Source organism: Phoca vitulina, unplaced genomic scaffold (genome assembly GCF_004348235.1).
Source record: "Phoca vitulina isolate PV1807 unplaced genomic scaffold, GSC_HSeal_1.0 scaffold13, whole genome shotgun sequence".
Lineage (NCBI taxonomy): Eukaryota > Metazoa > Chordata > Mammalia > Carnivora > Phocidae > Phoca > Phoca vitulina.
The window spans coordinates 971,035-998,953 of NW_022589716.1; the positions used below are offsets into that span (position 1 = coordinate 971,035).

General features: G+C 46.4%; 1 protein-coding gene across 4 annotated transcripts; it reads left to right on the forward strand.

The window, feature by feature from the left end:
- The first annotated feature begins 2,098 nt into the window (after positions 1–2,098).
- LOC116637095 (cytochrome P450 4F3-like) lies at positions 2,099–27,919 on the forward strand. Of its 4 annotated transcripts, none has more exons than XM_032412298.1 (13): positions 2,099–2,133; positions 2,614–2,812; positions 7,094–7,238; positions 8,916–8,969; positions 9,063–9,190; positions 10,608–10,729; positions 11,505–11,775; positions 12,107–12,173; positions 12,369–12,498; positions 24,379–24,512; positions 24,594–24,658; positions 24,823–24,905; positions 25,314–27,919. In XM_032412298.1, the coding sequence occupies exons 2-13, from the start codon at positions 2,615–2,617 to the stop codon at positions 25,489–25,491; spliced, it is 1,575 nt and encodes a 524-aa protein (XP_032268189.1). In that variant the 5' UTR covers positions 2,099–2,133; position 2,614; the 3' UTR covers positions 25,492–27,919. The 4 variants fall into 4 exon arrangements, with proteins under 4 accessions (XP_032268189.1, XP_032268191.1, XP_032268192.1 ...); XM_032412299.1 differs by lacking the exon at positions 2,099–2,133 and adding an exon at positions 2,143–2,155; XM_032412300.1 differs by lacking the exon at positions 8,916–8,969.

Consider the following 27,919-nt stretch of genomic DNA (forward strand, 5'->3'; position numbering starts at 1 on the left):
AGGGTAAGTTTCCTAAGGCATGTTGCAGAGCCTGACTCAGGTATCTTTTTTCTTTGTTTAAAAACATTTTATTTACTTATTTTAGATATATATAGAGAGAGAGCACGACGGGGGGTGGGAGGGAAGGGCAGAGGGAGAGGGAGAAGCAGGACTCGATCCCAGGACCCTGAGATCATGACCTGAGCCAAAGGCAGATGCTTAACAGACTGAGTCACCCAGGTGCCTGACCCAGGTCACTTAAAGCAGTACGTCTCAAACTTTGATATGCACACGAATCTCTGGCGATCTGGCGAAAACATGAATTCTGATTCACTTGGTATACCAATGATCTATCACTGTTTAACAGCCCCCAAAACTTAGTGGATTAAAGCAATGACCGTTTTATTTTCTCTTGTGACTCTGCACGTCAACTGGGCTCAGGCGGATGGTTCTGCACCATGAGATATCATCTGGGGCTGTGGTTATCTGGAGGCTCAACTGGGCTGGAATGTCCAGATGGCTCCTTCACGTGGCTGGCAGTTGATACGCGTGGTTTGCTGGGAAATCAGCTGGGGCTGTTGATCAGAGCTGCACAAGAGTGAGGCCCTTCTGCAGGGCTCGGGCTTCCTCACAGCATGGCAGCTGGAGATGTGTTCCAAGGGCCTATGTCAGCCTGGCCTGCCGGCCCTCTCTCGCCCATAACTGGCACGGCACAACCTCTCCTGCACACTATTGGGTACGTAGTCGCAGACCAGTCCCCCTTGCTGGGGACAATGGCAAAAAAAAATTACCGCCACCCCCTTTGTGGGTCTGGGTTAGAGCCCGAGATTCTGCATTTCTAAGAAGCTGCTGGGAATGCCAATGCTCATGGGCTGAGGACCCCATTTTGAGTGGTCAGTTCTTAGAGCTCATGGCTACGAAAGTCCCTTTCTTCCCCGAATAGTTAATGAGCACCCAGTATGTGCCAGGATTCACCGGTGCTGTCAAGTTGAATGACTTCGCTGTGTGGCTCAAGGAGTTAGTGCGCCTCCCTGGACCTCTCTTTCCTCCTCTTTCTTCCTGCTCTTCCTCAGACCGATCTGGCCGCAGAGGAGGAGTATCTAGGGCAGTGTCCCTCAGCTTGCTGAGGGCTTCAAGCAGCCACCTGCGGCTGGATCAGGCGGGGCTAGAAGGAACGTGTGGGTCCGGGAGAGGAAATGCATTTCCCCAGCATCCTGTCATTGCAGGAAAAATGTCTGTTCCAGTTCTCTTGCTCAGCGGGTCCATCCTTCAAACTCACCCTCATCTTAGAGACTGACATGGGAAGACCTCATGAGGGGCTGAGATCACATCACAGGGAAACTCAGGACAGGATCTGGACAAGATGTGCCCCCTCTCAGGTCCTCATCTGGCATCCCATTTCTCAGATGGCAAGACTGAGCCCACAGGGGCCTGTCACAGCCCATAGTCACAGCCAGGGTGGGGCCGAACTCCATGCAGGGTCTCCCAGCTCTGCTTCCTCTGTCTGGGCCCCGCCCTCTCCTGGCCCCTGGCCCCTGCGGGCTTACCTCGTCACCCCCAGGTGCCCTCTTCAGACTGGACCCCTTACTCCCTGAATCTGATGCAGGTAATCCCCAGCCAGGCCCGTTTCTTTGCTCCTGCCCCCAGCAGTCAGGTCTCAACCGAGGCCCTGGGCTACTTGGAGGCAGGACTTGAACTCCTGCCGGCGTGTGCAGTCCAGAGGCCAGAGGCTTCCTGATTCTCTGCTGAGAAATAGTACAAACCACCCTCCTGACTCACACATGGAGGGGAAACCCAGAGATGTATTGGGAGGAGGCTGGCCTGATCCTGTTCCCATGGCATCTGAACTCTCAAGTGCAAGTTTTTACCTGCCACAACCCCAGCTTTGAAAGGGCAGGGAGGCTGTTAACTTGGGGGCCCGGAATCATCTTTGCCCATCCCTCAACTAAACCCCCCACCCCACGTGGGAGGTGCTGAGTTCTGTGTGACCCTGGACTGGTTTCTTTGTGTATCCCGCTGGCTCCGTTCTCAGGTCTGGGGCGGCTGCCAGGTGGGGAGGTGGCAGACAGACATGCTGCCATTGGCCGACCCAGCCAAGCCCAGCCTCCCCCAGTTCAAAGGTCAGGGGCCGGGGACAAAGACCAGCCAGAGGAGGTGTGTAGAGCTCGTGTGGAAGGTGACCCGCTGGGGCTGGCAGGGCTGAGTGTTCCTGTCTGGAGCGGGGGTGGGGGGAGAGCACTGTCTTGTGGGGGAGGGAGGGAGCACTGCCCCAGGCAGAAATGGCTCCAGGAATCCGGCTGGCTGGGGGTTGGTTCTTTCCTTGTAACCGGATCTCCTGGCAACCTCCCACTGACTGAGTTTGGGTGTTTTTTCATAAGTTTCTCTCTTTCTGTCTTTCTTCTCCCTCCTCCACTCTGTCTCTCCTTCTTCCTCTTCCTGTGGAATTCCCCGTGTTCACCTCCCCCCTTGGAGCCCCCATTTGCCCAGTGCCCCGCACTCACCTTCCCTGCCCCTCCCTGTCCCTGTCCCTCCCATCCTGGGCACCCCCCCCTCTGTTTGTGAGCAGTCCAGGGAGCTCACTTTCTGCCCCACAGCTGGGTCTCAGGAACTCCCCCTCTGTCCCCTGTGCCCCAGGATGTCACATTGGAGCCTGTCCTGGCTGGGCCTGGGGCAGCTGGTCGCCTCCCCGTGGCTGCTCCTGTTGCTGGCCGGGGCCACCTGGCTGCTGGCCCGCATCCTGGCCTGGAGCCACCGCTTGCATGACATCTGCTGCCGCCTCCGGTGTTTCCCGCAGCCCCCAAAACGGAGCTGGTTTTGGGGTCACGTGGGCCTGGTGAGTGTGGGTGGGACCTGGTCTGGGGTATCAGTGTGGATGGACTTCCTGAGGGGCCGGGAGTGGGGATCAGGGGTTGGGCTGGAGTCTGGGATGCAGTGAAGGGCTGCATGAGACGGGTCCCCCGGTGCCCCCACAGTCTCCCCAGGGCCACTGTCTAGGGTTCACTCCCTGCCTGGCCCATTTTTGTTGGCCTCAGGCCAGCAGGTGCTCCTGTCTGGGCTTTGGCTTCCCCACAGGAATCAACTATGACTTCTGCCCTCCCCTCCCGCCATGGGGGCACAGCTGGGCTGGAGGAGAGGTGTGGGCTGTCTGTCCTTTTCCTCCCCTTCCTCCTTATGTAATCTTGCCTTCCACCCCCAAGGTATATCAATGGGCCCCATTGCTCAACTTGGATAAAAGTTGACCACTTCCCCTTTCAGAAGGAATCACTCTGGCCTTGACCTTAATGGCCAAACTTATTTCATTTATTGCCCCCATTTGGCCAATCTTCACCTGCTGCAGCCTGGTTCCCACCCCCGTCGTGCTTGCACGAGATGACCAGGACCTCATCCCCACCCAGAAGCAATCTGGCTTTGCTGACCGCTGACTGGTCCTGAACCTCCTTGTTCTCTGGGTTTTAGCATTCTAGCACACCGCCCTCCACTGGGCTCCGCTGGGCTCCTCCTTCACCCCACCTTTCCGTGTGGGGAGCCCTCAGGGTTCTAACCCTCCTTCCCTCTTCTCTGGCTCCCAAGGCCATCACCTTACCCCAGGATCTGACTCCCTAAGTGGGCCACATGGACTTCTTCCACAAGTGAATTACAAGTTCAAGTCCCAGCCTCCCCTCCTCAGGTGGGGTCTCCTAAACACCTCATTCCACCAAGTCAAAATCCGAACTCAGGTTCCCTTCCCAGTCCTGCCCCACCCTCCATCTTGTCCACCCTTCCTTTGCCCACTTCCCACACTTTGGGGCCCCTGACCCCCCTCTTTTCTCTCCTGCAGTCTGGTCCTTCAGCACGACCAGACGTACTGCTTCCACAGCCTCTCCTCAACCTGTCCCTTCTCTGCAATCTCCTGCCACTTCTCCTGCCACATCCACTGGTATCTTTCTCCAGGAAGCCTTCTCTCCAACTCCTCAGGCTCCTCATTGCCACTCTTGTCCCCTGTCGTCCTTTCTCTCTTGAGCCCTGGAGACATTTTTCTGAAATTTAGCTTTTGTTTACACCTCTATTTGGCTGAAAACCATTCTATAAGACTGCCCATCATTCTGAACATAGAGACTACGTGTTGTCAGGCCCACTGCATACCCTAGATACTCCAAGCTCCTGCTTCTTTCCTCAAAGAGCCAAACCCTTTCTACCTCAGGGGCTTTGCTCGTGCTGCTCCTTTGCCAGGAAGGGCTTCCCTTCCTGCAGCTACTGGGTTGATCCCTCCTTTTCATCCCATTTTTTAAGCTCAAGTGTAACTTCTCCAAGCCTCCCTTGACTTCCCCCACTAGACCTGGACCTCTGACTTGGTCCTGCTTAAGCTTAAACAGTTACTTGTCCAATTATTAGTGAATTATCTCTCTCTCCCACTAGACAGTAGCACTGGGGAACGGACATATCTATAATGCCCAGCTCAGGAGCTGCGTAGAGTTGGCCCTTAATAAATGTTTGATGGTGTCATGGTGGAGGCCATGTCCTAGGTTTGGGTGAACTTACCATCACTCTCTTAGTCATCCAATGCCAAAGGGATGGGCATCCAGCTCCTCCCCTCCGCTCCTGCAGACCAGCTCATTACAGAACAGGATGTCCCAAAATCATCCTGAAGGTTGCTTAAAATTCTAGGTCTTGGAAATTTCTCATCAAGCCCTGGAAGTAACAAGAATGTTATCAAGTTACTGCAGTTCTACGCCCCCCTCTAAGGGCTTGGCTATGGAAACTGGTCTGGGTCCTCTTCTCTCTGCTAGTCCCTCTCGCTGTGTGCGTGACGTCAGCTGAGTCACTCTCCCTGTCTGGGCCAAACTCATCAAGTGTCCCAGGGTCCTTGGGGATCAGGGGGCAGTCAAAAAGGTGAAAACGCCTTCTGTTCACCTGTCTGGAACCCCTGGGAGTTTTTGTCAGGCCAGCATGGGGCATCCTGGAGGGATGGAGAGGGACTGGAGAGGATGCGTCCCCAGGAACTAACCATGCCCCCATTTCTCCTTTTGGGGCACGTGGCCTTGGTTTCTTCATTTGTAAATGGCATGACTGATGGGAGAGTCCATAGGTATAGGGGAGATAGGTAGAAAGAGATAGATAGATAGATAGATGATAGATGATAGATAGATAGATAGATAGATAGATAGATAGATAGATAGATAGACAGATAGACAGACAGGATGTTCTATGCACAGCCTGGCAGGCAGTAGGGGCTCATAGGTGGGAGCTGCTCTCTTGACTGATGAGCAGAGTTCACATCTGTCCCCTGGGGTCTGCCAGGGCTGGAAGGTCTGCAGACCCTTCACCATGTGAGGAACTGGGGGCTATGTACATTGGCCAAGACATGACAGGGTGTGGGAATGAGTCCCGGTAGAAGTCCTGAGACCACCCTGCTGACCACAAACCTCCCCCATGGGGACCTCGCTGAGTTTGGAACCACTCCCAGGAGAAGAAAAATCTGACTTCTCAAACCAAGGTCGGCCTCTCTGTGGGCAGAGAGCATGTCTTCTCCCTGTGACCTGGATGTACCCTTGGGACGTGGAGAGGCCTCCAGGACCCTCCTGTCCCCAGAGGGAAGGAGCAGGAGGAAGCAGAGATTCCCTCCATCCATGCAGAATCTGGACACCCTGTGCACTGTAGAGGCTGCAGGGGGATCTGCCATGGTTCCTTCTGGGGAGGTCACGGCCCCTTTCTTGCTTGTAGGCCCCCTGCCCCCTGGAGCAGGGCTTAAGGGTCATAACTCAGCTGGTGGCCACCTAGCCCCAGGGATTTATGTTCTGCATGGGCTCTCACTATTTTTTGCAATCCTGACATTGCCTGATCTGTCACCATGCCACAGGTACCCACCTGGAATACATGGTGGTGGGCCCTGTAGTAGCACCTGGGGGCTGCAAGCCCCTCCTTACCAAGCTTCTGTAGATCCCAAGGCCCTTCCTGCTCTCGGGTGCCCTTGGTCATTTCTTTCTTTCTGCACACTGCTTCAGGATGCTTGGAGAGACTCAGCCCCAGGCTCTGTCCTGGAGGAACCCCAATCTTGGGCATGTAGAACTAGAGACAACCCCAATTCTGTGTGGTCAGAGTGGGTCTGAGGGAGAGATAGGGGCTGGGGGAACCCAGGGGGAAGCAAGGCCTCTGCTGTTAGGGCAGGCTGGAAGACTTCTTGGAGGAGGAGTCATTTGAAGTGGGTTTGGAATGATGGGTAGGAATTTTTTTTTTAAGAAAAAAAGATAAAGTATATGCTGTGGAGAGGAAGAGCCCACTCAAAGGCCTGGAGGGGACAGAGTGAGCACCTGGTTTTTGAGCAACAAGGAGTTCAGTGCAGTGAGAGCAATGTTGATGAGAGGCAGGGGAAAAGGTGGAGGGGACAGCAGAGCCAGCAGGGCCAGGGGATTTATTCTGAGGGCTCTGAGGAGCCATGGAGGGTGTGGAGGTGAGGAGGCACAGACTCAGGGAGTAGGAGAGATGGAGAGAGAAATAGGGCTGAAGAAAGAGGGAGATACAGAGAAAAAGTGAGGGAGAGAGAGGCCATACAGAGAGTGTAAAAGAAACATACACATAAACAGATGCAAACACATATAATCTGTCTATCATCAATCCATCCATCTCTCATTTCTCTCCATCTGTCCTTTATCCATCCATCCATCCATCCATCCATCCACTCATCCAGCCATCCACCCATCCATCTGTCCACCCATCCACCCATTCATTCATCCATCCATCCATCCATCCATCCATCCATCCATCCATCCATTTTCCATTCATCCATTATCTATCTGCCTATCTATCTATCTATCTATCTATCTATCTATCTATCTATCTATCATCTAGCTATCATCGTCTAGCTATCTATCAACTACCTAAAGAAACAGATGAAGAGAGTGAGGGGACAGGGAGAGACTTATAGATAGATAGACACCTGAAAGACCAACAGACCAACAGAAGGAAGCTGACTTAGTGAGATATAGAAGTATAGACTAATAATGCGGGCAGAAGGGGGAAGTGGGGGAGGGGGTGTGGTGGGTGGAGGGTTGCAGTGGGCAGTTGTGAGCTTCTTGGTTCTCCTGCTTGACCTGGCCTCATCTCCCCACCCATCCTTTCCCGGCCCTGCCATCCACAGGTGAAGAGCAATGAGGAAGGCTTGCGGATGATAGAGGATCTGGGCCACCACTTCCGTGATGTTCACCTCTGGTGGATCGGGCCCTTCTACCCTGTGCTGCGACTCGTCCACCCTACCTTTGTTGCTCCCCTGCTCCAGGCACCAGGTATCTCTCCCAGCAGCCCCAACCTAGCCACTCCCCTGCCCCTGCTCCCAGTCCTTCCCACTCCTGGACAGACCAGGTTGAGCAGGGAAATGGGCAATGTTGATGGAGACCTGCCATTAACCTGCTGGATGACTCTGGGCAGGTCCCTGGCTCTCTCTGGTTGCCAGTCCCTTTCAGTTTTGAGTGGTGGAAGTTCAACACTGTTGGTCTAAGTAAAGAAAGTGAATCTGTTGACTGAAAAATTGAAAGAATGTTGTCTTCAGGCATGGTTGACATGGTTGGATCCAGGTCTTCAAAGAATGCCATTGGGAATCTGTCTTCATCTTGTAGCTCTGTGTTCCTCTCTGACAGCTTCACTCTCATGCTGATAAAGATGAGTCCAAGAAGCTCAGCTCCCATGGAAATGTGAGCTCATTCTCTGCAGACCCAGAAAAAGTTGCAGGATTCCTTTACATTGGCCTGGCCTGGGTCACAGGGACCAATTCTTCCTCTAGTCACTGAGACTTGATTGCTGAGGCTTAGGGTCATATGCTCAGCTCTGGAACAGAGGATGGGGTGGCATGGCCACTCTCCTAACTACTTGGATTGAGAGTGGAGGAGGAACAAGATGCTAGTTCCGGAAGGGGATGAATGCTGGGCAAGTAGATACCACAGATGTCCATCCACCAGCATCCCTGCTAGGTTGGCATTTCCTGGGTGAGGAAACCAAGGCTCAGGGGGCATAATAAGTTCTGAAGGCCACATAGTATGCTGAAGCTTCCATCTTCTGTGTGTTCTTGGCTGCTCTAGCTGCCTCTGCTGGGAGGGACCCTAAGCTGGAAAGGGATTTGGGGTGTGAAGATGGCCAGAGTATTGTGGGGGAAGATCTACCAGACCTCAGGTTGGTCAACTGTGTCTGGTTGGCCCTGGGGGGCTGGTCTAGAGGCACAAGGGAGCAGTGGCAGCTCTTTGTGGTGGATGGGGCTCAGCATCTGAGGGTGGCAGCATCCTTTGGTCTCTTTAAGGGCATAGGAACCCCTTACCTAAGTACTTAATGGCCAGTATGGGGTGGAAGGGGATACTGAGGAAGGCTAAGTCACTCCTGGGCCATGTCTGGGACATTAATGGGACCTTTAAGTCCTGTCTGGGACCATCTGTAGGATACACTGAGGTCGTGTCAGATTGTCTTTGGGTCCATGTCAGAGCATGTTGTGTCCTGTCAATGTGTGTTATGCATGTTGTTTCATGTCAGGACATGTCAGGACATAGCCCTAACACATGGTGTGGCCATGTCAACTGTTGCAGGAAATGTCAGGGGGCTCTGGGACAGATGAGGCATCCTAGGTCGCTGTAAAGGCATTTTGTAGAGTGCTGATTTGTGTTCGGGTGTTTTGAATGTGTTGGACCAGGTAGGAGCCATGTCAAGGCATGTTGGGGTATGTTGTGCCATGTTAGGGTGCATCTAAGTACATCTAAGTGTGTCTGCAGGCTCTGCCTTTGCTCTGCTCTGTGCTGCAGCCTGGTCTGGTCCCCCTTCATCCACCCACTCCTCTCTGTTTTCTCTGCCCTTGTTCCCATTCCTGCTATGCTGGGCTTAAAGGGGGTATGCAGAACCCTGATTGGGATCCTCCACCTCCCAACAAAAAACCCCTCCCCACCTCTTCTCCATGGCCCCTGATGGTCTATCTCTTGTGTCAGCCACCATCATACCCAAGGATATGTTTTTCTACAACCTCCTGAAGCCCTGGCTGGGTGAGTAACTGTGGGTGAAGGGAGTTGGGGACAACCTTGGGGTCTCCGGGGAAGGCACTGCCCTTGTCTATTCCTTGTGACTGCCTCTACTAGGGGATGGGCTCCTGCTGAGTGCTGGTGACAAGTGGAGCCACCACCGCTGCTTGCTGACACCTGCCTTCCATTTTGAAATCTTGAAACCCTACGTGAAGATTTTCAACAAAAGCGCAGGCATCATGCATGTGAGTTCCTTAAATCCAGGGTCCCAGCTGGAGCTTTGGGAAAAGGGGAGTAGCCTCAGACACATATGATCTGGAGTCCTGGTTTGGCTGGATGGCTTTAGGGCCATTCCCTTTCCCGTTTAAGCCTCAGTTTCCCCATCTGTAAAATGGGGGGGGGGATAAGCCCTTCATAAAGGGTGGTCAAGATGATGTAATGGAATCATGATCCTGGCACATAGTAGGTGCTCAGAAGGTTTTAGTTTCTAGTCTGCCTCACTGAAACTCTGTAAAATTCAAGACACTAATGATGAAGATTGTATAATAGCTCTTTCTGCATAGCATTCCACCTTAAAATTCACTGGTTTGAAAGAATGAGTGTTTGTTGTTGCTCCCAAGATGATGAGTCAGTAGAATAGTTCTTATCCTGGCTGGAATCACTCACATGTCTGTGGTCATGGGTGGGTTTGGGAGACAGCTCTGCTGGTCCAGGCTCAGCTCTGTGGCACGTTTGGGGCACTGGTCGAGGATGGCTTTGGTGGAACAACTGGATTCCTGCATTTGTCCCTCATCCTCCAGTAGGCTAGCCTGAGCTTGATCACATGGTGGAGGCTCCAAGAGAAAGAAGAGAAACATGCAGTACCTCTTGAATCCTAATTTCAGAACAGGCAACTATGACCTCCACCTTCTTCTGTTGGCCAAACAAGTCCCACATCCAGCTCAAGAGCTGGAGAAAGAGGTTCTACCTCCTAATGGAAGACCTGCAAAACCTCATTGCAAAGGGTGAAGGTATAGGGAGGGACAAAGGAATGGGGACATTTTTGCAGCAGTCACCTACCACTATGATAATGATGAAGATGAGGATGATAGCTAACAGTTATTCAGCGCTTGCTGTATACCAGAAATAATGCACCAGTTCTATTGCATATGTTGTCTAATTTAATTTTCACAACCATATGAGGTAGAGATGATTATTATTGCCTCATTACAGGTGATGAAATTGAGGCTGAGAGAGGTTAGCTTGCCCATGTTCAGCTAGCAAGTGAGCTAATAAGTGGAGCTGGGATTCCAACCTGATTTGTCTGACACCAAAGCAAGTCATCTTAACTCTTACTGAAGCTTTGACAGGTAGATCCCAATTAGCTTTGACAGGAGGAAGACAATGAGTTGACCAAGAGCACACAGAGTATAGGAGGCAGAGCCAGGATTTGAACTCAGGTCTCCTGACTCCTAGCCATGGGGTCTTTTTTTTTTTTTTTTTAATGGGTTCTTAATAGTAACAGTTTCTACTCCCACCCAAGCCTGGTCCTTCCTGGAGATGGGTACCTGGGGTGGAGGATCAGGAGGCTGGGTCTGGGGGAGTCCATCTTGGTGGTTGGGGCTGAGGAGGACCTCAGGGGAGGCAGGTCCCAACCCCGGATTTGCCCCTTTCTCTGTCCAGGCCAAGTGGCAGTGCCTGGCCTTGGAAGGCAGCACCCATCTAGACATGTTTGAGCACATCAGCCTCATGACCCTGGACAGTCTGCAAAAATGTGTCTTCAGTTTTGACAGCAATTGCCAGGAGTGAGTCTCTGCCCTGGGCATGGGAACATGAGCCATAGACCCAAGGGAGTAGACGGGGAATGGAGGACTGGTCAGCACAATCAGAGGGGACTTCCTGGAGGAGATGGATCAGAGCTAGACATTGAAGGACAAGGAAGGGAAAGAGAAAGAGTGATCCTTTCAGGTAGGCAGAAATGTTTGATAAAGGCCATGGGGCCACAATGAGCAAAGCATGTGCTGCAGTGAGGAGCCACCTTGGGAATGAGGTTGGAGGGCTTGGCAGGGGCTTTATCTTAAGGACATTCAAAATCCAGACAAAGGCATATGAACTTTATCCTGAGGTTTCCAGGGAGGCATGGAAGGTGTTTGAATAGATGAGGGTCATGGTCAAAGCTGTTTTTGGACATCTGACTCTAAAGAAGACCAGCTGTCATATAGACACAGAATTCAGGGAGACCATGGAGAGGAGAAGGCTTGAATTTGTTGGAGAAAATGGGGCAGATTTGGGAGAAACTAAGAAAGAATGGGCAGGGTCAGATATTGTGTAGGAAAGAGAGGAGACGAGCATGATGCCCAAGCTCTGCCCTGGGGTCTGGGACATGAGGCTGTTCATAAAGGTGGGATGTAGAGGGAGAAGCATGCCTGGAGAACACTCTGTTGTGAATAAAGTCCAGGGGGCTATGATGAGCAAAGCATGTGCCACAGTGCTTCTGGGTTTCTGGTTGGAAGGTGCTCTTAGGGTTTCATGTGGGTTAAGAAGCTGTTTCTTAAGGTTCTCTCTGTCCTGGCCCTGCAGGAGTCCCAGTGAATATATTGCTGCCATCTTGGAGCTCAGTGCCCTTGTGGTGAAACGGCAGGAGCAGATCTTCCTGCACATGGACTTCCTGTACAATCTCACCCCCAATGGGTGGCGCTTCCGCAGGGCCTGCAACCTGGTGCACAACTTCACAGATGCTGTCATCCAGGAGCGGCGCCGTGCCCTCATTAGTAGGGGTTCCCATGACTTCCTCAAGGCCAAGGCTAAGGCCAAGACTTTGGACTTCATTGATGTGCTCCTGCTGGCCAAGGTGGGCTTCCCTGGGATCAGAATTCAAGAGATAGAATGGACCTTGACTTCAAATGTCACATGGAAGAACTTGGACTTGATCCGCAGGGTACTGGGAGGTGCTTGAGGAAGGGAGAGATGGGTCAGGGATATGTTTTAGACATGACTCTGTAGAAGGCTGCCTGAAAGGGATAAATAAATGGCTGAAGACCAAGGAGGAGACCTGTGGGGTGGGCTCTAGAGATGATGAGGGACAGATCCTGCTTTGTTGATGGAGCCTGAGGGACTGTTTCAGATTAGACTTAGACACCCTCAGAGCTGGTGTGATTCAAGAGGTCTTGCCCTTTGTCCAGGATGAAGATGGAAAACAATTGTCAGATGAGGACATCCGAGCTGAGGCTGATACCTTCATGTTTGAGGGTGAGCATCCCAGTGTGGGACTATGGGGCGGTAGGCAGGGGTATGTCCAATCCCAGGAACTTGGTAGGTAGGCCCTGGACCACCCCATCCCACCCCATCCTCCCCATCCACCCTTGAGGGCCTTAAGTAAAGGCGCTGTCCACCCTCTGGTGCTGAACAAGCCCAGAGATGCAAGCCTGTCTGGCTGCCTCTCAGGCCATGACACCACAGCCAGTGGCCTCTCCTGGGTCCTGTACAACCTTGCAAAGCACCCAGAATACCAGGAACGCTGTCGGCAGGAGGTGCAAGAGCTCCTGGGAGACCGTGAGCCTCAAGAGATTGAATGGTGAGTGCAGGTCATCATGGTTTGTTCCTGAACCTCTCATTGGCTCTGCTCCCAAGCTGGGGAGAAGAAATAACTTTTTGTTAATTCTGTCATTATTGTTTCCTGGGAATAGGAGCAGAGCCTAGAGGCAGGCTGGCACACAGCCTGGAGAGCAGGGAAAGCTTGCAGGCTTATGCAACAGAAAGATCTGAGTGTCCATATTTATTGCCCTGCTTACTTGCTATGTGACTTTAATAAAATCAGTTCCCTTTTCTGAATACCACTTTTCTCCTCTGTAAATGGGGGTGGGGCAGGGAATCTCTTCTACAGGGCTGCTTGGTCAACTGTGACAATGTGTTTAGAACAGATGCCATCCAGCATGTGTTCAGTAAATGAACTTCTCCCCACCCTTGCTTTTCTGTCTGAAGTTGCACGCTTTCCCCAAAGATCCTTACTCCCTTTAATTTTTGCTCTTATATCTAATTCCCACCTAAAAATCTATTGCAGGGAGTCACAAGAGGTTTTGGGGGGTGAAAAATTACCCATCTCTTTGTTCAGTAAATGTGTCCACACTGCTTGCCCTCTCCCAACTCCATGTCCAGTCCCATTCGAGTCTTACCTGGGCAAGGCTGGGGCAGTTAGGAAAGAAGGTGGGTGAGGCTGGGTAGTGAAGCAGCAGATATGAATTCACCACTCTGGTTTTGGGTAGTGGACAGTGCTCCAGGCCTTGGGGATACCTTGTGCAAAGGCCAGGATGGAGGCATGGAGGAGTGAGCCTGGCATGTTTGGGAGGAGGTAAAAGTTGGCTGGCTCTTCATGAAATTTACAGCGTAAAGAATCAGAGGGGTCCCAGCGAGGCTAGAGCTGGTAATGGAAGTCCTTCTGCGAATGCTTTGAAAGCCATATGAAGACCTTCTAAAGGTGTCAGTTCAAGTTCTCTGGGAAGCCAATATTGGATAAAAGATAAAAATGGGCAGGGATGCTGCCAGGGAGTCTTACATTGGGCAGAAATGGTCAGGAAGTGGGGGCCCACCCTGCCCTATCATTGGCTGGGAGCTGCCTAAGAAAGCATGGGCTTGGCTTGAATGCTGCCACGGAGCCCAGGGACCCTGTAAGTGGAAGCTGTCAGCCAACTGCACTCCTTGCAGCTGGACAGCAAGTTCTTCTTTGAAGGGAGATTCATGACTAACATAGGAGGGCAATGGGGAGCCATGGGAGATGTTTGTGCAGAGGAGAGAAAAGTCAGATATTCTTTTTTTTTTTAATTTTATTATGTTATGTTAATCATCATACATTATATCATTAGTTTTTGCTGTAGTGTTCCATGATTCATTGTTTGCGTATAACACCCAGTGCTCCATGCAGAATGTGCCCTCTTTAATACCCATCACCAGGCTAACCCATTCCCCCAACCCCCTCCCCTCTAGAACCCTCAGTTTGTTTCTTAGAGTCCATAGTCTCTCATGGTTCGTCTCTCCCTCCAATTTCCCCCCCTTCATTTTTCCTTCCTACTATCTTCTTTTTTTAACATATAATGTATTATTTGTTTCAGAGGTACAGGTCTGTGGTTCAACAGTCTTACACAATTCACAGCGCTCACCATAGCACATACCCTCCCCAATGTCTATCACCCAGCCACCCCATCCCTCCCACCCCACCACTCCAGCAACCCTCAGTTTGTTTCCTGGGATTAAGAATTCCTCATTTCAGTGAGATCATATGATACATGTCTTTCTCTGATTGACTTATTTCGCTCAGGATAACACCCTCCAGTTCCATCCACATCATTGCAAATGACAAGATCTCATTCCTTTTGATGGCTGCATGATATTCCATCGTATATATATATACCACATCTTCTTTATCCATTCATCTGTCGATGGACATCTTGGCTCTTTCCACAGTTTGGCTATTGTGGACATTGCTGCTATAAACATTGGGGTGCATGTACCCCTTCGGATCCCTACATTTGTATCTTTGGGGTAAATACCCAGTAGTGCAATTGCTGGGTCATAGGGTAGCTCTATTTTCAACTTTTTGAGGAACCTCCATACTGTTTTCCAGAGTGGCTGCACCAGCTTGCATTCCCACCAACAGTGCAGGAGCGTTCCCCTTTCTCCGCATCCCCGCCAACATCTGTCCTTTCCTGACTTGTTAATTTTAGCCATTCTGACTGGTGTGAGGTGGTATCTCATTGAGGTTTTGATTTGGATTTCCCTGATGCCGAGTGATGTTGAGCACTTTTTCATGTGTCTGTTGGCCATTTAGGTGTCTTCTTTGGAAAAATGTCTGTCCATATCTTCTGCCCATTTCTTGATTGGATCATTTGTTCTTTGGGTGTTGAGTTTGAGAAGTTCTTTATAGATTTTGGATACTAGCCCTTTATCTGATATGTCATTTGCAAATATCTTCTCCCATTCTGTCGGTGGTCTTTTGGTTTTGTTGACTGTTTCTTTTGCTGTGCAAAAGCTTTTTATCTTGATGAAGTCCCAATAGTTCATTTTTGCCCTTGCTTCCCTTGCCTTTGGTGATGTTTCTAGGAAGAGATTGCTGCGGCTGAGGTCGAAGAGGTTGCTGCCTGTGTTCTCCTCTAGGATTTTGATGGACTCCTGTCTTACATTTAGGTCTTTCAACCATTTTGAGTCTATTTTTGTGTGTGGTGTAAGGAAAGGGTCCAGTTTCACTCTTCTGCAGGTGGCTGTCCAATTTTCCCAACACCATTTGTTGAAGAGACTTGTCTTTTTTCCATTGGACATTCTTTCCTCCTTTGTCAAAGATTAGTTGACCACAGAGTTGAGGGTCCATTTCTGGGCTCTCTATTCTGTTCCATTGATCGATGTGTCTGTTTTTGTGCCAGTACCATACTGTCTTGATGATGACAGCTTTGTAATAGAGATTGAAGTCCGGACTTGTGATGCCACCAGCTTTGCTTTTCTTTTTCAACATTCCTCTGGCTCTTTGGGGTCTTTTCTGGTTCCATACAAATTTTAGGATTATTTGTTCCATTTCTTTGAAAAAAGTGGATGATATTTTGATAGGGATTGCATTAAATGTGTAGATGGCTCTAGGTAGCATCGACATCTTCACAATATTTGTTCTTCCAATCCATGAGCATGGAACGTTTTTCCATTTCTTTGTGTCTTCCTCAATTTCTTTCATGAGTATTTTATAGTTTTCTGAGTACAGATCCTTTGCCTCTTTGGTTAGATTTATTCCTAGGTATCTTATGGTTTTGGGTGCAATTGTAAATGGGATCGACTCCTTAATTTCTCTTTCTTCTGTCTTGTTGTTGGTGTATAGAAATGCCACTGATTTCTGGGCATTGATTTTTATATCCTGCCACTTTACTGAATTCCTGTATGAGTTCTAGCAGTTTTGGGGTGGAGTCGTTTGGGTTTTCCACATAAAGTATCATATCATCTGTAAAGAGTGAGAGTTTGACTTCTTCTTTGCTGATTCGGATGCTTTTTATTTCTTTTTGTTGTCTGATTGCTGTGGCTAGGACTTCTAATACTATGTTGAATAGTAGTGGTGATAGTGGACGTCCCTGCTGTGTTCCTGACCTTAGGGGGAAAGCTCTCAGTTTCTCCCATTGAGAATGATATTCACTGTGGGTTTTTCATAGGTGGCTTTTATGATATTGAGGTACGTACCCTCTATCCTTATACTCTGAAGAGTTTTGATCAAGAAAGGATGCTGTACTTTGTCAAATGCTTTTTCTGCATCTATTGAGAGGATCATATGGTTCTTGTTCTTTCTTTTATTAATGTATTGTATCATATTGATTGATTTGCAGATGTTGAACCAACCTTGCAGCCCAGGAATAAATCCCACTTGGTCGTGGTGAATAATCCTATTCACGTGTTGGATCCTATTGGCTAGTATTTTGGTGAGAATTTTTGCATCCATGTTCATCAGGGATATTGGTCTGTAGTTCTCCTTTTTGATAGGGTCTTTGTCTGGTTTTGGGATCAAAGTAATGGTGGCCTCATAAAACGAGTTTGGAAGTTTTCTTTCCATTTCTATTTTTTGGAACAGTTTCAGAAGAATAGGTATTAATTCTTCTTTAAATGTTTGATAGAATTCCCCTGGGAAGCCATCTGGCCCTGGGCTTTTGTGTTTTGGGAGATTTTTGATGACTGCTTCAATTTCCTTAGTGGTTATAGGTCTGTTCAGGTTTTCTATTTCTTCCTGGTTCAGTTTTGGTAGTTGATGCATCTCTAGGAATGCATCCATTTCTTCTAGATTATCTAATTTGCTGGCATATAGTTGCTCATAATATGTTCTTATAATTGTTTGTATTTCTTTGGTGTTGGTTGTGATCTCTCCTCTTTCATTCATGATTTTATTTATTTGGGTCATTTCTCTTTTTTGATAAGTCTGGCCAGGGGTTTATCAATCTTATTAATTCTTTCAAAGAACCAGCTCCTAGTTTCATTGATCTGTTCTACTGTTCTTTTGGTTTCTATTTCATTGATTTCTGCTCTGATATTTACTATTTCTCTTCTCCTGCTGGGTTTAGGCTTTATTTGCTCTTCTTTCTCCAGCTCCTTTAGGTGTAGGGTTAAGTTGTGTATTTGAGACCTTTCTTGTTTCTTGAGAAAGGCTTGTATTCTATACACTTTCCTCTTAGGACTGCCTTTGCTGCATCCCAAAGATTTTGAACAGTTGTGTTTTCATTTTCATTGGTTTCCATGAATTTTTAAAATTCTTCTTTAATTTCCTGGTTGACCCATTCATTCTTTAGTAGGATGCTCTTTAGCTTCCGTGTATTTGAGTTCTTTCCGACTTTCCTCTTATGATTGAGTTCTAGTTTCAAAGCATTGTGGTCCGAAAATACACAGGGAATGATCCCAATCTTTTGGTACTAGTTGAGACCTGATTTGTGACCTAGGATGTGATCTATTCTGGAGAATGTTCCATGGGCACTAGAGAAGAATGTGTATTTTGTTGCTTTGGGATGGAATGTTCTGAATATGTCTGTGAAGTCCATTTGGTCCAGTGTGTCATTTAAAGTCTTTATTTCCTTGTTGAACTTTTGCTTAGATGATCTGTCCATTTCAGTGAGGGGGGGTGTTAAAATCCCCCACTATTATTGTATTGTTGTCGATGTGTTTCTTTGCTTTTGTTATTAATTGGCTTGTATAATTGGCTGCTCCCATGTTAGGGGCATAGATATTTACAATTGTCAGATCTTCTTGTTGGATAGACCCTTTAAGTATGATATAGTATCCTTCCTCATCTCTTATTATAGTCTTTGGTTTAAAATCTAATTTGTCTGATATAAGGATTGCCACCCCAGCTTTCTTTTGGTGTCCATTAGCTTGGTAAATGGTTTTCCACCCCTCACTTTCAATCTGAGGGTGTCTTTGGGTCTAAAATGAGTCTCTTGCAGACAGCATATTGACGGATCTTATTTTTTTATCCAATCTGATACCATGTGTCTTTTGATTGGGGCATTTAGCCCATTTACATTCAGGGTAGCTATTGAAAGATATGAATTTAGTGCCATTGTATTGCCTGTAAGGTGACTGTTACTGTATATTGTCTGTGTTCCTTTCTGGTCTATGTTACTTTTAGGCTCTCTCTTTGCTTAGAGGACCCCTTTCAATATTTCTTGTAGGGCTGGTTTCGTGTTTGCAAATTCCTTTAGTTTTTGTTTGCCTGGAAGCTTTTTATCTCTCCTTCTATTTTCAATGACAGCCTAGCTGGATATAGTATTCTTAACTGCATATTTTTCTCATTTAGTGCTCTGAATATATCCTGCCAGTCCTTTCTGGCTTGCCAGGTCTCTGTGGATAGGTCTGTTGCCAATCTAATGTTTCTACCATTGTAGGTTACAGATCTCTTGTCCTGAGCTGCTTTCAGGATTTTCTCTTTGTCTCTGAGACTTGTAAATTTTACTATTAGATGTTGGGGTGTTGACCTATTTTTATTGATTTTGAGAGGGCTTCTCTGTGCCTCCTGGATTTTGATGCCTGTTTCTTTCCCCAAATTAGGGAAGTTCTTTACTATAATTTGCTCCAATATACCTTCTGTCCCTCTCTCTCTTTCTTCTTCTTCTGGGATCCCAATTATTCTAATATTGTTTCATCTTATGGTATCACTTATCTCTTGAATTCTGCCCTCGTGATCCAGTAGTTGTTTATCTCTCTTTTTTTCAGCTTCTTTATTTTCCATCATTTGGTCTTCTATATCACTAATTCTCTCTTCTGCCTAATTTATCCTAGCAGTTAGAGCCTCCATTTTTAAAAAATTTTCTATTGTTATGTTAATCACCATACATTACATCATTAGTTTTTGATGTAGTGTTCCATGATTCATTGTTTGTGCATAACACCCAGTGCTCCATGCAGAACGTGCCCTCCTCAATACCCATCACCAGGCTAACCCATCCTCCCACCCCCCTCCCCTCTAGAACCCTCAGTTTGTTTTTCAGAGTCCATCGTCTCTCATGGTTCGTCTCCCCCTCCGATTTTCCCCCCTTCATTCTTCCCCTCCTGCTATCTTCTTCTTTTTCTTTTTTTTTTTTTAACATATATTGCATTATTTGTTTCAGAGGTACAGATCTATGATTCAACAGTCTTGCACAATTCACAGTGCTCACTGTAGCACATACCCTCCCCAATGTCTATCACCCAGCCCCCCCATCCCCCCCCCCCCCACTCCAGCAACCTTCAGTTTATTTCCTGAGATTAAGAATTCCTCATATCAGTGAGGTCATATGATACATGTCTTTCTCTGATTGACTTATTTCGCTTAGCATAACACCCTCCAGTTCCATCCATGTCGTTGCAAATGGCAAGATCTCATTCCTTTTGATGGCTAGAGCCTCCATTTTTGATTGCACCTCATTAATAGCCTTTTTGATTTCGACTTGGTTAGATTTTAGTTCTTTTATTTCTCCAGAAAGGGTTTCTCTAATATTTTCCATGCTTTTTTCAAGCCCAGCTAGTATCTTTAAAATCGTCATTTTGAACTCAAGTCCCAACATCTTACTAATGTCCGTATTGATTAGGTCCCTGGCAGATGGTACTACCTCTTGTTCATTTTTTTGAGGTGATTTTTTCCGTCTTGTCATTTTGTCCAGAGGAGAATAGATGAATGAGAGAACAAAATGCTAACAGGGTAACAACGACCCAGGAAAATATACACTAAACAAATCAGAAGAGACCAGAGCTCCTCCCATTAGCACAGTATGGTGATTGAGGGGAAACTCCCAACTCCTGGCTTCTCCCTTCCAGAAAGTGTCGCTTTTCTGTTCAGAGAGTTGCTGCTATTCTTTTCTTTTATCTCCTGTTGAATTTGTAGGTGTTCAGAATCGTTTGATCCCTATATGGCTGAATTCCTGGGACCAGATGAAATTTAGGTCTCCTACTCCTCCACCATCTTGCTCCTCCCCACTCAATTCAAATTCTGAAAAGTCAGATATTCTTATTAAAAATATCTGTAGCTACAGGGGCAAACTGGAGGTGATTAGCTGGAGCCTGGGGGCCAGGGGGCAGATTTGGAGCCAAGGGCTGAAGGATGCAGAGGAGATGTTGGACTGAACACTTTGGAGGTAGTGCCCTCAACTTCAAGGCTTTGCTCAGCAGAGCAGTTCTGTGAAGTGGAGAAGTGTTTTTGTGCTTCTCCCAACTTCAAACAATTATACACTTGGTAAAAATTTAAACATTATGAATTGGTTTACAATGGATATAAGCCTTTGTCTTTTTTTCTTTCTCAGCTCTATTGAGATATAGTTGACATATACTACTGTGTAACTTTAAGGTGTACAACACAAGGATTTGATATATATTGCAAGATGAGTAAAAGGTTAAACTTTTCTATTATTTCACATAAGCCTCTGTCTTATGCTAGCACCCCAATCCCATCCCCACCTTTGATAGTTTCCTGTGTCCTTCCAATGTTCAGTCTATGCCCACATGTATCTGTCCACCATCTCTTTGCTCATTCAGTTTTCTTTCTACAACTGAGAATATACATAGAACATTCAGGCATGCACATTGACAATATAATTTCCAGATCTTTTCATTTTTTTTTCAGGATACAAATTTTGAGAAATTAATTTGAATTACAAAATCAATAATGGGAAGAAGACTTTTTATTTTTTCTTGCACAAAATGAAACACTATGGAGAAGTTAGGTTCACCTTTGTTGCCCTCCCGCCAAGCCTCATCAATCCCCTGTCTCCTGAGGGGTCTCTAGGGGCATCAATTTGTCATATGTCCTTTCAGACTTTTCTGAAATTCTTAGAGTTTTATATTTATATAATTATTATAGTTTAATAGAAATACATGCCCACACGTTTAGTCACTTGTTTTTTTCACTCAATATTATGTCTTAGAGCTCCTTTCTGAGTGCGATATAGGATTGCATAAATTATTCATCTCACCCCTCTGTTGGGGACATTTATGAGAAGATTTGTAGTTATGATAGATATTGCTGAACTGCCTTTCAGCATCTCTGTACTGATTTACCTTGCAGCGTGTGTTAGGACTAGTGAGCCCTATTTCCTTCTTTTTGTTAGCTGTATAGTATTCCATCACATGGATGTACCATGATTTATCTAAACGTTCCTGTCGATGGACATTTGTAGTTTGGGAGCTTTTGCTATAATAAACATCCATGTACACTGATTTTTGCTCACATGTGTGGATGTCTCTCCAGAACAAATTTCTAGAAGTGGTGTTGCTGAATCAAAGACCATTTGAGTTTTCATAATTTAATTAGCTCTTGGCAAATCGACTCCTACAAACGGATTTTCAGAGTGCCAATTTCCTCGCATCCTCACTGACAGTGTGTGTTATGAAACTTTACAACTTTTGCCAACCTGGTAAGTGAATATAATACTTTGTTATTCTAATGAACATCACTTTAAGTATGGGTAAAACTGAGCACTATTTTCACATGTTTATGAACCATGAATATTTCTTTTTCTGCAAAGCATCATTTTGTGTAATTTGTCCTTTTTACCTTGAGTTTTTTTGTTTTTTTCTTACTGATTTATAAGGACTCTTTAAAGAGAATTAATTTCTTTTCTTTTTTGCAAAAATTCTTTCCCAGGATGTCTTTCGATTTTATTTTGGTTTTCATTCATTTCTTTGTAATCACATTTATTAGCTTTTTTTTTTTTTTAAGATTTTGTTTATTTATTTGACAGAGAGAGACACAGTGAGAGAGGGAACACAAGTAGGGGAGAGGGAGAAGCAGGCTTCCCACTGAGCAGGGAGCCCGATGCGGGACTCCATCCCAGGACCGTGGGATCATGACCTGAGCCGAAGGCAGACGCTTAACTGACTGAGCCACCCAGGCGCTCCTTATTGGCTTTTTTATAGCTTCTGTTTTTTTTTTTTTTTTTTTAATGCTTGCAAAAGCCCTTCACACTCTAATGCTAAACTATAAAACTTGTTTGTTTTCTTCTAATGGATTTATTTATTGAAAAATGTTATTGAACTTAAATTTTATTTAATATTTTTATTATTATTTCTTACATTTAATCTTTCTTCCATATTAAATCCATACTGGTATAAGTGCTGAAGTAGGAATCTATTTCTTTCTCCAAATGGCTAATTATTTCAACAGAATTTGATACATAGTTTGTATTTGTCTTAGGATTTTAAATAATAGCAGCTTTACAATAAACTAAATTTGTTCATATATTAGGGTTTATTTCTGGACTCCATTCTGTTCTATTTATATACTCATACATAAGCACTAAGCAGTCTTCATTATCATATTAAAAACATTTTCATAATTGATAAAGTTGGTTCTATCTCATTACTTTGCATTTACATTTTTTCTTGCATTTTTATTTTTTTCATTTGAACACTATGATTGGATTGGGTAGTTTGAAAAATACTCTTGACAGTTTTAATCTGTTAGTTATTTGGGCATCAGGTGTCAAGGATGAAGTTAACCGTGGCCCTTCATTCATGACTAATTATCATCATTTTTTTGTGCAATACTTACTTATTCCCATTCATTCCAATTCTCTACTTCCAGCACTCCACCAATATGATTCTAGAGCATTCAATCCTTTTATTTGCATAATTTGTTGTTTTGGGTAGATGTATTTTAAAATTCACAGATATGTGTTATATCACAGATCTCCTGCTGGCTCTTACCTTTTTCAGAAACATAGCACTATGACTTTATTAGAAATCCCTGGTTCTATGTTATATTTAGGTTATTGCTTTGAACTGTCATATAGAATTTCCCTCTACAATCCCTTAGAGCTGAATATCCAGGAGGCTTCCATCTCATTACTGCAATGAACATCTTGGTGTGCATGTCTTTATCTACCTATCTGAGAATTTCTCTGGGTTCTATGCCCAAGAACCAGGTTGGTAGGTCGTAAAACACACATTGCCTTTCCTTGACCACACTGATGCCTTTTAGAGTGGTTGCTCATGTTCATACTGTCACCGTCAACGCATGAGGTCTCTCTACCCCATGCCTCAGCTACTTAATCCTCACCATCACCCATCTTGTTAATTCTCCCCTCAAATAGATGTGAGGTAATATCTCATTACTAGATAATTTCCATTTGTCTCATAACCGGCAACTTTGAGCTTCTCTTCGTGTTTTAAATCTCTGAGTTTGAGCTCCCATGAATTCTTAGATCATGTCCTTTGTCTGCTTATCTCTTGAGTCCCTGTCATCTCTCTTGTTGATTTGCAGGAAGTCCTTGTATATTCAAGATATTGTTCTAGATCCATATATTTATTGCAGATAATCTTCTGTAAATCTCTCATCTGAATGTTAATTTGGTCCAAGGTGTCTTTTGTTAAACAGAAATCCTTAATTCTGTGCATAGTTTTCCTTTTTTTTTTTTTTTTCTCTTCCATTTTATGTTTTGGGGGTTTTAAGAATTCCTTCCTACTCATAGGTCACAAAGATGTCTTCTATGTTATATCTTCTTTTAACTTTATGGTTTTACCTTTCAAGTATAAGAGAAGACTCCATCTTCCTGTAGAGTGCATGATAATCCAGTACTTTTTATTTCCACATCATCAGTTGTCTGAACCATCCATTTTTGAGGGATTTTACCATCCTTTACCAGATGCTATGTTTTCAACTATTCATGTGCCTGTCTCTGAGCTCTCTATCCTGTCCCATGGGTCTGTTTTCCTGTTCTTGCAACAGTGCCATGCTGTTATTTTATTTATTTTATTTTAATATTACCATACTTTTATAATAGGTCTTAATATTTGGTAGATGAATTCTCTTTCTTCGATCTTTTATTTTTAAATTGACATAGCTCTTTTTTTCTTTATTATGTTATGTTAATCACCATACATTACATCATTAGTTTTTGATGTAGTGTTCCATGATTCATTGTTTGTGTATAACATGCAGTGCTCTATGCAATACATGCCCTCCTTAATACCTGACATAGCTCTTGAAGTTTATTTTTTTCAAATTGAGTAAGATTACTGAGTTCAAAAAAACAACAACAACTAGATTTTTACTGAATTGCCTTGAATATATCAATTAACTTACAAAGAATCTACGCCTTTATAATATTAGGTCATCCCACCTTAGAGTGTGGGTCTTATTTGTTCAAATAACCTGTTAAGTCCAGTATATATTTTTTTCCTTTTCAACTAATTGTATACCTTAAAAAACTTTCTTATGCAAATGTATTAACACTTTTAAGGATACCCTGTGAGTGTTGTGCTTTGCTCAGAAATGCTTCTAAAAATACTAGGTTAAATTTCCTTCTAGTGACTTTTGTGATTTTGATTTTCTAATGCTTAAATTTTTGGCCCATCTGGAATTTATTTTGTTATAGAAGTGAGGGTCAGAGCAAGATGGGGAGAGGGTCTCCAGGGGCAGCAGGAGGGCTGGGGGAGTCTTTGATTCGATCCCTGGGTAATTGTTGGGGGGCTTCCTTAGGGACGACCTGGCCCAGCTGCCCTTCCTGACCATGTGCATCAAGGAGAGTCTGAGGCTGCACCCCCCGGTTACAGTCATTGCCCGCCGCTGTACCCAGGACGTCGGGCTCCCTGATGGCCGGGTCATCCCCAAAGGTGTCCACAGCATCAGGGGGAGGAGGGTGGTTGTCCTATCCGCTGAGACCTTATCCTGACTGTTTCTCTTCTCCCCCATAGGGAGCACCTGTGTCATCAGCATCTTTGGGATTCATCACAACCCGTCTATCTGGCCGGACCCTGAGGTGCTTCTCTCCCTCTTCTCCACCCGGCGACCCGACCAGGGGGCGGGGTCCTGACCAGGGAAGTCAGACACTCCCCCTCCACTGTATCCACAGCTGTCTTTTCTAGCGTTGTCTGGGTACCTTGAGAAACCCCACCCAGCAGCCCTGCCTCTGTCTGCCCCCAGGTATACAATCCCTTCCGCTTCGACCCAGAAATCCCCCAGAAGAGGTCTCCCCTGGCTTTTATTCCCTTCTCCGCGGGGCCCAGGTGAGCACAGCGGGCATCCCAGGTGGGAATGTGGTGGTGAGGGCAGGGATCTGGGACTTAGAACCCAGACATGGCTGTGGGGGCAGGAAAGGGGGGAAATTGAGGATGGCTCTCCTTCTCTCCCCTCTTCCAGAGGTTAGAGGTAAGGGTCTGGGGAGTGGAGGTTGGGTGGGTCTAACAAGGGCTCCTCGGTGTGGGCAGAGCCCCTTCCCCCTGTCCGCTGGCCTGAGTTCAGGGCTGGGGTCTGGGCCAAGCTCAGGGGATAGGCAAGCCCACATGGGGGTCCCAGGCATGGGTTAGCCCACTTCTGGATCCCTGCAGGCAGGGCTGGGGGTCCCGGGCCAAGTTCTGGGCGCGATGGGACCTGCTGGGTCCCTGGCGAGTCAGAGCCGCCACTTCCGCCCGCAGGAACTGCATTGGGCAGACGTTCGCCATGACCGAGATGAAGGTGGTCCTGGCGCTCACGCTGCTGCGCTTCCGGTTCCTGCCGGATGAGGAGGAGCCGCGCCGGAAGCCGGAGCTCATCCTGCGCGCAGAGGGTGGACTTCGGCTGCGCGTGGAGCCGCTGAGCGCGGGCTCCCGGTGACCTTGCGAGCTGCTGGCTTGGGATCCACCCAGAACCTACACGCCTCGCTTTGTGGATTCCCAGGAATGAAACTTTGCAGTCTCCTCTGCCAGAGCCTCATCGAGAGCCAGCAGGGGTGGGCGAGGCGGGGTGGAGAGGAGGCCCAAGACCCTGAGAGCCTTTCCAGATGACCACAGGCCCCCATGTTGATCGCTGGTTCTACCAGAGCCCAATCAAGGAGTTTATCCTGTAGGCAATAGGGAGCCTTGGGAGGTGTTTGAGCGAGAGAGGGACCAGGGTTAAGGACTGACTTAAGGGCATGTTTGAGGCTCTGGGTCACAGAGGAGAACCCATAGTAGCACTACGCTCTGATCAGCCTGACCTCTGTTCCTATCTAATATACCCAAACTTCTCTTACCTCAGGATCCTTCACTATGTCTATAGTTACTATGTTTACTTCAACAAAGCAAATATACTTTATCCTGTGTGATCATTGCAGTCACTGTATCTGTTATATAGTCTGTTGTTTTTGCTGGTTTTCACTGGCAGGGTCGTCGTTCTTGTGTGCCTGGTTATCTTTGCCTGACTACTGGTTATCATATTTGAAATAAGATTTGTAGAATTTGAAGAAGGTAGCTTTCTCTAAGGAGGAGGTCTTGGAGCCTTGCTGATGGAAGATTATGTTAAATGAAGTTCAAGACTTGTGGTGGCCAAGATCAGGAAGGCAGTTTAAATTCTAGTTGAGATCACACTTACAGGCTCCTCCACTCCTCTCACTCTGAGGGGTGTAGCTTTTTGAGGTCTCCACTTATGTAAGGAGGGTCTTCTCACAATTTCTCTTTCTCGTATCACTATAGGCCTTGATTTTTCTCCCCTGACCATGAAGCCATCAAAACAGCTTCACATTTTCCTGACTTGAGAAATGCCTCCAGGGCAAATGTGTAATTCATGTTCATTTAGCTCTAGGCTTCTAGTTTCATTTGAGTGGTGTCTTTGTAATTCTTTACTATCTTTTCTGGTCATGTATTCATTTAAGAAATTGGAAAAGTATCCAGCTGTGAGAGTTGTTTTTTAAAAATTGAAAGTTTAATCCAAGTAACCTAGCTTGCCATTAGTGGGAACAGGAAGTCTCAGTTGGAATTTTAATGGTCACGATCCAGTTATTACTCCACTCTTGAATGTATTGAGGGTGAAAATTGCCTTTAAGTGTAGAGATTCCTGGACCACAAAAAAGCTCACATCAGGGCTTGAGGGAGAGGACAGCACATCACCCAGAGACCCTGGAACCTGGGCTAAATGGAGGGAGCTGGTGCACTTTGAGGTTGACTCCCCTGGGGGTGTTCCTTGTATAGGAAGAGGAGTACACTTTGGATGCTTTGGTAGTCAACAGGATGGATGGTGTCAGAGATTGCTGTGTATCCTGACGTTCCTTTTTGCCTTCCTGTAATCCTTAGGTTTTTGTTAGGTGCATGGCAGGCTGAAATACAGATAGTATTTGAAAGCTTTTCTTGAAACTAGATTCGCTAAATGAATATGCCCTGTCCCATGTGGAAAAGTTAAAGAGTACCTGGTAATTCTGGAAACTCTCCTGGAGAGAAAGCTGGACATTCTCTGTCGAGTTTCCCCTTTCTTCTTTTCTGTTTCTTGGGGTGGTGTGGGTAGCTGGAGCTCTCTCTTGGATTAAGAGGACAAGACCACTCTTTAGGAAAGGTGGGGCAGATAACTAAATGCAGTGAGGGTCCGATGACCCTGATCCAGCGCACCTTGGAGTTGTATTACCAAGATCACAATCCCAGTCTGCTATTTCCTAGCTGTGTGGGTTTGGGAAAATTGTTGATCTCTCTGAGCCTCCGTTCCGTTACCATACAGTAATAGCCACCTTATTACACTGATGGGGAGATTGCATAAGCAAGCATGTGCAACATCACTGAGTCAGTATCTGGTAAGCATCAGTACTCAGTGAGGGTTAATTTGTTCCCTTCTGTCATCTTTTTGCATCACGTTCTGAAATTTAAAAAGCTTTAGTCACAAAAGTTAAATTTAAGTATTGGTAAATGTGGCAACCTTCTGTTGAAGAAAACTAACATTAGAAGACCCAGTTAGTTGTAAATATCCATAGTTACCTCAGAGAAACTCCAAGGGCCTTTGATGGCAAGCTGGTCTTGAAGCTAGGAACTGAAAAAAAAAAAAAAAAAGATTTTTTTCCCCCTCGAGAGGCATGAAACTGCCTTCATTTTTGCCTAAATGTTTCAAGAGGTGGAGATCATGTGCATCCCAATAGTGAGGTAGGGAGTTGAACCGCTTCCTTCAGCACCTGGAACAGTGGCTGCCCCTGGACTCCTTCCTCTCAGGCTGTAGGAGCACCCCCCTGGGGTACAGTGTCTAGGACCTCAAAACCTTTCTGGGGCCCACAGATTGGGGGCCCTGGAGGCTTACAGACTGCAAAATA

Excerpts from the sequence above, each read along its gene's own strand:
- LOC116637095 (XM_032412298.1), top strand. The coding sequence starts at position 2,615 with ATGTCACATTGGAGCCTGTCCTGGCTGGGCCTGGGGCAGCTGGTCGCC. Across the intron at positions 10,730-11,504 it reads TTTGACAGCAATTGCCAGGA|GAGTCCCAGTGAATATATTG; the intron begins GTGAGTCTCTGC and ends CTGGCCCTGCAG. Across the intron at positions 12,174-12,368 it reads TGATACCTTCATGTTTGAGG|GCCATGACACCACAGCCAGT; the intron begins GTGAGCATCCCA and ends GCTGCCTCTCAG.